Source organism: Apium graveolens, chromosome 2 (assembly GCF_009905375.1).
Source record: "Apium graveolens cultivar Ventura chromosome 2, ASM990537v1, whole genome shotgun sequence".
Lineage (NCBI taxonomy): Eukaryota > Viridiplantae > Streptophyta > Magnoliopsida > Apiales > Apiaceae > Apium > Apium graveolens.
The window spans coordinates 233,668,024-233,680,224 of NC_133648.1; the positions used below are offsets into that span (position 1 = coordinate 233,668,024).

General features: G+C 35.3%; 1 protein-coding gene across 1 annotated transcript; it reads left to right on the top strand.

The window, feature by feature from the left end:
• The first annotated feature begins 2,479 nt into the window (after positions 1-2,479).
• LOC141708185 (E3 ubiquitin-protein ligase XBAT33-like) lies at positions 2,480-6,783 on the top strand. The gene is made up of 10 exons (XM_074511686.1): positions 2,480-2,856; positions 2,936-2,995; positions 3,151-3,222; positions 3,327-3,511; positions 4,031-4,191; positions 4,275-4,333; positions 4,410-4,456; positions 4,552-4,695; positions 5,131-5,219; positions 5,873-6,783. Exons 1-10 carry the CDS (start codon positions 2,680-2,682, stop codon positions 6,421-6,423), a joined length of 1,545 nt encoding a protein of 514 aa, XP_074367787.1. The 5' UTR covers positions 2,480-2,679; the 3' UTR covers positions 6,424-6,783.
• The last annotated feature ends 5,418 nt before the right edge of the window (positions 6,784-12,201 follow it).

The window sequence follows — 12,201 nt, forward strand, 5'->3', positions numbered from 1 at the left end:
TTTTATCTAAAATTTTAATGATCTTTTTTATTAGAATTGTGTTTGACGGAAGAGCGGCTCAAACTAATTTTTATCTAAATCATAATAAAAAATTTAATAGTTTTGTGTTTGACGGAAGAGCGGATCAAACTAATTTTTATTTAAATTATAATATTAATTTATATTAAAATTTATCTAATTAATCTTTTTTTATTACAACAGGAGTTGGCCTAATAAACCTCATAATTACTATTTTTATTGACTTATGAAGACTCTATATAAACCGATATCATGAAAAAAGTGTATCCACTTTGTTATATTATGTATATTATAACGGCTTAACAAAACCTGACACAAAATTAGAAATAATTATGAATAATTTTTTTTAAGTATTGTTCATATTTTTTTTAAATAATCTTCCTATTTTTTTTTAAGAATTTTTTTAGGGCCGTTTTGTCCACTAGTTTATTATATATAGTAGAACCTGTTAAAATGAGTATTCAACATTAAAACGAATATCTAAACGTTTTTAAAAAGTTATAGTTTACTCAGCATTCATTTTTAAAGTATGTAATCATCTGATTAAGTACTTGAATCCTGCTCAGAATTCTATATCACGTTGAAGTGAGTTTTAGATATATATTGTTTTGTAAGTATGAGGTTTTAAAATTTTATAAAAATACCTGCAGCCAACTCAAATGTAGAGATTAACTACCAAATTTTATACAAATAATTAAAAAAAATGTTTTAGGTTACTTTTGATTGTAGACATGCAAAAATATTATATTCCCTGGGTTCTGGTTACAAATAATATCTTTGTAAATATTTTAAAAAAATAGTAAAATCGTAAATGATGAGTATAATACAACAGTATTTTGGTAATATTTATGTAATAGTAAATTATAATTTATTCTAAATTTTAATACAGAGTGAAGATGTTTATAAAAGTATTAAAAGGGGATTATATTCATATTTATTATTAACCGTATCTGTATGAACCAGTTTTATGAAAAAAATTTGAATCATCCATCAATCTTTTGATTCCTAAAGGAAACAGCAGCAACAAAGAGTGCGAAGGTTAAAAAAACAGAGTCCACGCGCACTACTTATATTGTCCGTAGTGGGCCCGCATTCCTTAAAAGCCTGTGTTGTCCACTCAATGTTATTGCTTTTTCCTCATTTTTTTTTTCATTTTACTCTCTGTAAAACTTTATTCTTGAATTTTGTGAACAACAAAGGTGGATGTTCGTAATCAGAAATCTGTTCGACTTGGTTTTATTTCGGATAAAAGTTACTTGAAATTTAAAAAATATTTCAAATGGCTACTTAACTAATCGGCCATTTTTTTGATTATTTTTTCCTCACACATATAGTTATATATTAAGAAAAAGTAAAACTATCTAAGTAATTTTAATTAGTTAATAACATAAACAAAATAATAATGTTCAAATATAAATTTCTTGTTTGCTATTTTTTAACAGAATAATCAAATATAAGTTTTAATAATAAATCACGTATTATTTCTAATAAATGTCAATACCTAAAAAAATATTAAAATATTTATAAAATTTTAAGTTTTCTCTTTTCCGAAATAGTTTTCAAATAAAATAATAAAAAATTAAGAAAGTCATACCCGGATTTCACCTCAAATATTCGAAGTTAAACCGAGTTTTAACCCATTTTTTATAAAATGTTTTTGAACTTGATTATTTAAAACTCGGATCAATGGTGTTAAAAATAAGTACTCGAATCGATTACTCGGCAAAATCAACGAATACTGATATATCCTATTTTGTAGGTCGAGGGGCAAATTTATTCTTGAATTTGAACTTAGAAAGCCATAAATAAAGAATTTAGTGAGTGATCTTTTATTTTATCATAAAAATAAAAAAACACAAATTATTATTAGTTAAAATCCCATCACAAGTTTTTTTAATATTTAAATATTTTTATTTATATTATATAAATTTTATTAAAATTTTGATGTGAATAATTAAATATTAAATAATAATAAATATTATTTTAATTTGAATGTGTATGATTTCAAATTAAATAGTAAATTATATATGATTGAAAATTAAATTATTAACTTTAATTTTAATATTATAAATATAATATAAATGTTTGTTATGTTGTGATTGGAACATAAAAATATAAATTTTTGTTGTTGAAATAATTCGAACTAGAAAGTATGGAGGAGTGCATAATTTTAATATTAAATAATATTTATTATTAATAGTATTTAAACCTTAAAATCATTTATATTTCAAAATAATAATATTTGGAGTTTGAGGATTCAAACGTGTAAAATTGGAGTATTATATAATTTTAATATTTAAATCTAACTTATTTGAATAGTATTGCATTATAATCCAAAACTCAAGTTGCAGTTGTCAAGTACGCATATTCACATCACATACATACAAATAAATCAGTCAAATATCTATCCCAATATTCCTCTTTATTCTACTACTACTTTTTATATTTCATTTCCACCATTGTGTGTCATCTTCTTTCATCCCTCACATAAAAACATAAAATATAAATTTTCTTCATCCTTTGAAAATCATTTTCTTCACACGACAGTTCACCTAATACTCTCCATCCCATTAAAACAAGTTACCCTTTTCATAACTTATATAAATTCACTTGGACTTAAAATTATACTTACAAAAAGTGTGTGTCTTTGTGTGTTGTGAAATGGGTAATTCTTTGGGTTGCTCTGCTTCAGGAGAAAGATTGGTGTCTGCAGCTAGAGATGGTGATTTTGTTGAAGCCAAAATGCTTCTTGATTGCAATCCTTGCTTAGCTAAATACTCAACTTTTGGTGGCCTTAATTCTCCTCTTCATTTTGCTTCTGCTAAAGGCCATATTGATGTATGTTTTTTAAGCCCTTTTTTCTATGACCCCTTTAGTTTTTATGTGTGTTTGATTGGTTGATTGATTGATTTCTTAGATTGTTGCTTTATTGCTTGATATTGGAGCTGATGTCAATTCAAGAAATTATTGTGGTCAGGTAAAAATTCAATCTTTTTGTCTCAAGGCCAGTCTGTGTATGTTTATATGTGTGTATGTTTGTTTTGGGTTCTTGATTTCTTGTTACTATAGAATTAGTTCAGTTATGTGTATAAAGTTGTTGACTTTATTTGTTTTTCTTATGTTGTGAGATAGACTGCCTTGATGCAAGCCTGTAGATATGGGCATTGGGAGGTTGTTCAGACTCTCATGCTTTATAGATGCAATGTGAGTTTTTTCTCTTCTTGATTTGTTTTCAGTTTCGTGTTCTTTATGAAGTTCTGATCACATGTGATGTGTGTTCTGTTTTGTGTTATAATTTTGTTTTATAGGTTACTAGAGCGGATTATCTTAGTGGGAGGACAGCGCTGCATTTTGCTTCAGTTAATGGGCATGTTAGATGCATAAGACTTGTTGTGGCGGATTTTGTTCCGAGTTCTCCTTTTGAATGTCTGAATTCTCAAGTGAAGGGCGAAAGGAGGAATTCGTCCGGTGTTAAAAGTAAACACGACCAAAGGTTTGTGAGTCAATTATTCCCTGTTACATCTGGAAGAGTTTTAGTTGGTATATCAATGTTGGAAGGTCTATGCAGCTGACATTGAAACAGATTTATGGACCATGTTTAGTTCAATAATATCATATCACCATATGAATGTGTGACATATAGTTTGGGTAGAATAAGGATTACCATCAGTCCATCATGTAATGAGACAAATTTATGTCGGTCGAGTTAGTGCGTTTTGTGATTATATTTTGGAGTGTTAAAACAATCTCTTGATTTATGGCTATTATTGGAAGAAAACCAGCAGTTGTTGTGATAACCAAAATTATTTCTATGCCGTTTTGGTAGATCCCTTAGTGCCAAATGCTAGCTGAGCTGTAGGCTTGCTATCCGTCATAGAAATGATACTTAAGTTGCTAGCTGACTAAACCTTTGATACTTTTTATCCAATAGAATTGATTCTTTAGATGCAAAGATTTTGTTGGCCAGAAACTTAAGTTAATTATTCCATTGTAATTGTTAATCCTCCGGCAGTGCACTGGCAAAGTTTGTAAATAAGGCAGCAGATGGTGGTATCACTGCTCTTCACATGGCTGCATTGAATGGCTATTTTGACTGTATTCAACTCCTTCTAAATCTTCAAGCTAACGTTTCTGCTGTCACATTTCATTATGGAACGTCTATGGATTTGATAGGTACAGGCTTTCCCTAAATATTATGGATGTGCGTTTTGTGTTGTGATCACATGTTCAACGTATAATGACTGAAATTTTTGTAGGAGCGGGGAGCACTCCCTTGCACTACGCTGCTTGTGGGGGAAACCTGAAATGCTGTCAGGTAATATTATATACGGGGTCCCTGAGTAACCTCAAAAACTTGAATTTGGTTTGACTTTTAGATCATTATATGGCAGATCCTCCTAGCACATGGTGCCAGTCGGCTGACTTTAAACTGCAATGGGTAAGTCATTGTATCTTTATTCATCAGTTGATTGATGTTGTGTAAGTGTATTCTCTTCAATTCAGATAATTTATGGAATTTCGTGCGCCTTTCAGGTGGCTCCCTCTTGATGTCGCAAGAATGTGGGGGCGTCATTGGCTTGAGCCATTTTTAGCACCAAATTCAGAGCTTATACTTCCAGCTTTCCCCCCGTCAAATTATTTATCTTTGCCTCTCATGAGTGTTCTTAATATTGCCAGGTAAATTTCTGATAATTAGTCATCGGTAAATGCAATGATGTAAACAGATTTCCTCTCTGCTACCATCATTTACATAGATCTTAAAGTTGCATGATTTTCAGCACATAATGTTTGTTTAGTTATTAAATTTTTAGAAATTTTAAATACTCGGGCACCCTACCTCCACTGAGGTTTGTACCCTGACCACTTGTTATGAAGGGAATAATGGTATTTACTAGACTACAGTGCTATGAATTATTGAAGTTATAGCTAAAGAGATACCTTCATTTGCTTAGCTTCCACTTGCAAAGCTATAACTATGCAGACTTTATTATTACTTTTTTGACTTCTATATATACTTACTAATACTTGTCTTACTGAAAATTGTATGGTCTAATCTGGAATACATCTGCAATGTAGTGAGAACAATTACTGAATATACTGTTTTATCTACAGAGAACTTGGTTTGCAGTCCTCAACAAACTCCGATGAAACTGACGTTTGCGCTGTTTGTTTGGAGAAAGCATGTTCCGTGGCTGCTGAAGGTCTACCTTTTCTGCCCTTTATAAAATTTTGTTATAGATAAGACAAAAGAGGTATTTTTGCTAATAGAAGAAGGAATTTTACTATTGCACTTTAAATTAGAGCAATTTGACAAATTAAAATTCAGTCTTGGAATCCTGAAGATATGGTTCTCAAGTTCTGTAAAGATGTTTAGGATGAGATTTAGAATTTCTTATTTGAATCTTATAGCTGGAATTCCGCTGTTTATCCTGCAATCTCATTATATAAGTATCCTCTTAATTGTACCAATTGATTCTTTCCATGAATTTAAAATCTAAGCAGATTTAAATCACTTTTGCAAAGTATTTGTTCCCAGAAGCTCTTTTTGTTACTAGATGCATCATTTGGATCAGACCTCTAGGGCTTAGATTAATGTTCAAATGCTTTAGCTCCCTGTTTTTATTAGATATCTCTCTTGGGTAATCAGAGTCCTATTTTAGGTTAGAGGTGGGCACCATTTATTATTGTAATGGCTAGTGGAATTTTTTGTGTTGCTCTTCTTTGTTTGCATAATGCCATAATATTAATAAAGTTACCATTGGTTTCAGAAGAATCCTCTTTTTATTGAAGTACATACAGCTTATATTGTAAACTAAAATTTTAAATGATATGTGCTTTCATTCTATAATTACAGGTTGCGGGCATCAACTTTGTGTAAGATGTGCGCTGTACCTTTGCTCGACAAGCAACTTTGCTTCTGAATTGTTAGGTCCTCCAGGGTCCATTCCATGTCCTCTATGCAGACATGGAATCATTTCTTTTTCCAAGTTACCGGGTTCTCCTACAAAAGAATTGAAGCTAAATACGTCTCTTAGCCTATGTACCCCGTGCATGCTTCATTCTCGAGCACACTCCCTAGAATTTGATAAGTCAACGCTAGCATGTACTCCTGAGATTCGTAAAAATCGCGTAGCTTCAGTTTCCTCGGATATTTTTTGCCCAGTTACTTGTAGCCCATTTCCTTCGGTTGCCCTTCCTTTGTGCACTTGCAATGAGGGAACATGCCCATCTTTTGAGCATGAAGAGGGTGAAGCACAAGATGGATCTCCCCGTTCACAACCCGCATCAGTAGACCAAGATAAAATGTCAGTAATGAGATTGGAAAAAACTAGTTGCTCAAACATGTTTTGGAGCAGAAGAAGCTGTAGCAGGGAACAGCGGTGCAATTCTGAAATAAACGCGTAACTGCCTTCTCTGATATCTTCCCAAGCTCTTATCTCACGCAGATGATTTTTTGGTGGAAGGCAGCCGAGTTGTTTTTGCTGCTACTATATGATATTACTTCATTCATTCCTTGGTACCAAGTGCAAGATCAACATAGTTGTCTACCCGATTATCTGTAGGACTCTTCAGAGGCTTTTGCCTGGGCTTGAGCAAAATGATTAGATTATATGTCCAAGGCTGATGTTTCGGATAATGGTTGTCTTTCGATATGAATGATTCTGAATGCAGCTTGCTATATATTAAATTGCTGAAAATAGATGAGACACGTCCATAGAGGATTGATGTTTGAAATATATAAACACATTCATAGCTGTAGTTGAATTAATGGCTTTGCTATATACTGCTGGAAATATTGCAGTGTTTCGCAACGTAGAAAAGCCGTGGCATTGGTCATTAGAGCCCTGGGGACCGACAATCTGCAACAGCGAGCTTATTTGTGGGTTGGCTGTTGTCTTGATGTTTTACAAGCCAAACCCAATAAAACTAAAATTGTAAAGGATACGTAATATAACTAAATTGGTTTAGATATGTAAAACGAAACATCTTATATTTGTGTGATCCTCAGACCTGGCTCAAGTTATCAACCCTTGCAAATCTAAATACACATATGCTCGACTTCAGCTCAACAAGATATTCGAACAGTTCAAGTTGAACTCAATTATTCTCAAATCGAATTTGAATATTTCACGCGCTTGAACTCCTTATTTGCAATATACTGCTTACAAAGTCCAGGCCAATGTTCTTCGGCCCATCTTGTTGGTGTAGGCGTTTTGGGAAATAGAGGCCCTAAAACTTTTGCTGATTTCTTAAGTAAATTTAGACTTTTGCTGAGTATCGAAACTCTGTTGCCATCGCTAAAACTCTAAAACTTTAAACTTATTTTAAAGGTTTACCCAAACTCAACTATATCCGGTATATTCCGAAGAGCACATATATAAAAAATTTAACCAAAGCATATTGTTACCTTTCATAACTTAAACAAGCATGAATAAACAAAAGTAAAGAGCAGTTCAAGAAAATATTATAGATCTAGAAAATAAGTAACAAAATGCTGAGCAACAAAAGTGAGACTCAGTCCCCTTATATCAGTACAATGACCCCGCATATTTCTAACAAACTACTATCTGAAATTACCACATTATCCCTAAACTTGATGAGCACACTATTAGCTGTAGGTGGTCCAGAGTAGTAAAAGAGGAATGTTGAGAAATAGGAAGGGGACCACAATATCACACACATGTGCTAGAATGCACTGAATTATATGAGACACTACTTTATTGAGCAAAATAAATAACAGGATAGAAATGGCTGCTGTTCTTTGATTAGGTGCATCATTACTCCCCCTCAAGCTGCACGTCAGATGGACCAGAGGTGCAAAGCTTACCTACAAGATAATTGTGTTGTTTGACTGTCAAGGGCTTAATCAAAATGTCTGCCAGCTGAGCATAGGACGGGACATGGTGAGTTACTATGGAGCCTGACTTGATTTTATCCCGAATAAAGTGACAATCCACTTCAATATGCTTAGTACGTTCGTGAAGTACTGGATTTGCAGCAATGGATAGTGCAGCCTGGTTATCACATTTCAGAATAGTAGGAGGTAGGTGATGTAGACCAAGATCATGAAGGAGAGTAGAGAGCCAAGTAATTTCACAGGCTGTGATAGCCATAGCACGATATTCCGCTTCTGCCGTGGAACGAGCTACTAGTGACTGCTTTTTAGATTTCCATGAAATTGGCGACTCTCCTAAAAGAATACAGAAGCCAGAAGTCGATTTCCTAGAGGCAGCGCAACTGGCCCGGTCACTGTCACAGTAGGAAGTGACTTGAGCTGCAGAAGAGGATGCCAATAAAATGCCTTGATTGAGATTGCCTGCAAGATACCGCAGAACACGTTTGGCAGCCTGCATATGTACTGAGGTAGGAGACTGCATATATTGAGCAAGTACTGAAAAAGTGATATCAGGTCTTGTAGTGGTAAGGTAGATCAGTCTTCCTAATAACCTCTGATAAGGCTGAGGATTCACAAGGGGTGTGCCTTTTTCAGGCGTCAATTTCAGGTGCAAGTCAAGAGGAAGTTTAAGGGGCTTAGTGTTGAGCAGGTTGTAGTCATTGACCAAGTCTGTAGTATACTTTCTTTGTGAAACAAAGAAATCAGATGCTGATCTGTTGATTTCCAATCCCAGAAAATAAGTTACATCCCCCAAATCTTTCATATGGAACACTTGAGAAAGCATGGTTTTAAGAGAATTTATAAAATTGTTGCAGTTACCAGATATGAGCAAATCATCAACATAAATCAGCACAAGGGTAATAGAATGATCTTTAGTGAGAATGAACAAACGGTAATCTGCTCTAGATTGGACAAAATTCATGGAGATGAGAGTAACAAATAACTTACTAAACCAATTCCTGGGGGCTTGTTTCAAGCCGTACAGGGATTTTTTTAATTTGCAGACCAGTGTGCTTCCTGATGATTTGACAGAGCTGGAACAAACTGTAATTCGACAACCAATCCCTGTATAGCCTTGTGGCATGAGCATATAAACTGTTTTGTCCAAATCGCCATGAAGAAATGCATTGCTAACGTCCATTTGCACTGCAGTCCAGTTCCTAATAGCAACAACAGTAAGGAGAGCCCTAATGGTTGTCATTTTTGCCACCGGAGCAAAAGTTTCTCCGTAATCGATGCCATGAATTTGTCTATAGCCTAGGATTACCAATCTCGATTTGTATTTGTCCACTGTGCCATTAGGTAAGTACTTCGTTTTAAACAACCATTTAGACCCAATAGCCCGCTTTCCTGGTGGTAGAGGCACCGCTTCCCTAGTTTGATTCTGTTCTAAGGCATCCAATTCACAATTCATTGCATTAACCCAGTGTTGGTGAGGTACAGCTTGCTTAAAGGACAAAGGATCAGGGTTCGTGATAAGCTGGGAGAGAAAGCAGTTGAATTTTGGTGTGATGAATTAAGTTGTGACTTGATTGACTGAAGAAACATAATCCTGAAGATACTGAGGTTTTTGAATTTGTCGTGTAGATCTCCTGGGGGGTATAGTGGTTGAATCAGTGTTTGTGGGCATTGTTGTGTGTATATTTTCAGATTCGGGTGTAGGAGATGCCGCAAGCTCATCATCACAGTAAAGATTAGGAGAGGCAAATGGCATTGGAATGGGTAATGGTTGCATATATGGTTTTGCAGTGTTTGGATTCAAAGGCATAATGTGTTCAAGAAATTCAACATGTCGAGACACAAAACTTTCATTGGTGGTAAGATTTAAAAGTTTGAAACCTTTTTGGGAAGGAGGGTAACCCAGGAAAGCACAGGGAACACCTCTTGGCTTGAACTTGTCTTTCGTATGCTCATTATTTGAGGCAAACGCCAAGCATCCAAAGACTCTAAGATGATCATATGTAGGAGGATCAGAGAAAAAGCATTTCGTATGGTGTTTTATTTCCAATAGCTGAGCTGGGTATTCTGTTGAGAAGATGTGCTGCTGTGAGCACGCAATCACCCCGATACTTAAGATCAAGACCAGAGTGAAAACGCAGAGCACGGGCAATTTCAAGTACGCTCCTGTGTTTTCTCTCCACCCTAGCATTTTGCTGGGGTGTATAGGGGCACGAGGTTTGATGAGTTATACCGGTGAAAGCAAAGAAAGAGTTGCTCGCTCCATCACAGAGCTCCAATCGCTCCATCACAGAGCTCCAATGCATTATCTGATCGAATGATATCTACAGACTTGTGAAACTTGTTGTTGACATAGTTGCAGAAAGTTTTCAAACTGTCCAAGGCATCACTCTTATGTTGCAATAGATATATCCAAGTCATACGTGAATAATCATCGATTATTGTTAGAAAATACTTATATTTTTCCTTGGTACAGACCTTGTAAGGTCCCCAAGTATCAACATGTATGAGTTGAAATGCATAGGAGGCATGTGAAGCACTTACAGGGAATGACTTCTTGGTGAATTTAGCTAAAGGACAGGTGACACATATGCTCTTTGATTCATCAATACACTGCTTTAGTTCAGTGATGTATTTAAGCTTTGAGACTGGAGCATGGCCCATTATGTGATGCCACAAGGTGTACAAATCTGAGGAGGTGGTGAAAGCATTTGAAGATCCTGCAGCATGGCATTGAGAATCTGAATTGGTATTATGATCCAGATAGTACAACCCCCCTTGAGCATAGCCAACAGCTTTTGTCTCAAATGACTTAGAGTCTGAAATGATGCAGGTAGTAGGATGAAATTGAACTGAGCATTGATTATCTTTTGCTAGCTTCTGGATTGACAACAAATTATGCTGAAACTTTGGCACAAACAGAACACCCGTCATGGTAAGTCCCTTCAGGACAACATCTCCTATGTGAGAGATTGTTGCAACAGCTCCAGTTGGCAGATGAATGGTATAGTTTGGAGGTGCCACTTTTACATTTTGCAGATTTTTCAATGAATTTGTCATATGATCCGTGGCTCCAGAGTCCAGGATCCAATCAGTTTTCTTGGCATTGATCAATCAACAAGTAACCATTCCAAAAAACAATTCTCAAGCTCATCATCTGCGTCTCCCCCTCTTGCAGATTGCAACATGCTTCCAGCAGCTTGAGAGTTTGGTATCAATTTCAAGAGATGCCCTAGCTGCTGAGAAGTGATAGTGACTGAGTTTGATTCAGTTCTATCATTCCCACCCTGAGCTACATTAACCTGCCTTACAGCTCCTTGTTTATTCCATTTTGCAGGCTGATTCCCTTTCTGAACATTGGGTTTATACTTTGGGTGCCATCGAGGGAACCCAATAACACTCCAACACCTATCATTAGTGTGATATTTTCCCCCACAAGCAGTACATGAGAGAATTTTAGCCGTATTTGTTTTGACAGCCATATCAGATGCCTCAAAATCAGGAACATCAGGCGTGTTCAAGACATCACGCTGTGATTCTTCCTGTTGAATTATGGAGCAAGACATTTCAACAGTAGGAAGCGGACTCAACATTAATTGTTGGCTTCTCTGAGCCCCATATTTCTCATCCAAGCCATTGAGGAATTGAAACAATTTACCTTCCTCTTTGAAGGTATCAATGGTTTTCAACAACACAGTTATTTCAGCGGTGGGAGCAGTTATAACTAGGGGTGAACGAAACCGGACCGACCCGCAAAACCCAAACCAACCCAACCCTTTTTCGAGCCGAATAACCCGACCCATTTCAAACCGAAATTTGAACGGGTCAATTTTTAAAAAACCCGATTAAGTTGGGTTGAGTCAGGGTTTTGTAAATTTTAACCCTCACCCAACCCAACCCAACCCAATTTTATTAAATACAACCCTAACCATCAGGTATCAGCCCAACCCATGTACTAATACTGTCAGTCCAGCCCATTAAATATTTAACCTAGGTTTTACACTCGAGTCCTCGACTAGTCCCTCACTCTTTCCACTTTAACAAAATAACAGAGCCGGGTAGCCGACTTACTCTATCTTCTCTCTGTCTCAGCTCTAATATTTGTAAGTAAACCTTTGTCTTTATAATTTCTTGCTTTAGATTATAACTTTCTTCAGTTTCATTTTATTTCATGTATCATCCTTTATATGTGTAGATTTCTTGTATGACTTATATGATGTTTAGATTTTATTTATATTATATTTAGATTTCTTGTATGACTTGATTATTTCTTGTATCATTTTATTGTTTGTGTCTAAGATATGTGTTCTAAGAAGTAAGTTCTGGCT

Bases quoted from the DNA above. Each gene is read 5' to 3' on its own strand.
- LOC141708185 (XM_074511686.1), top strand. From the start codon at position 2,680: ATGGGTAATTCTTTGGGTTGCTCTGCTTCAGGAGAAAGATTGGTGTCT. The intron at 2,857-2,935 runs GTATGTTTTTTA...TTGATTTCTTAG, and splicing joins CTGCTAAAGGCCATATTGAT to ATTGTTGCTTTATTGCTTGA. The intron at 4,192-4,274 runs GTACAGGCTTTC...AAATTTTTGTAG, and splicing joins AACGTCTATGGATTTGATAG to GAGCGGGGAGCACTCCCTTG.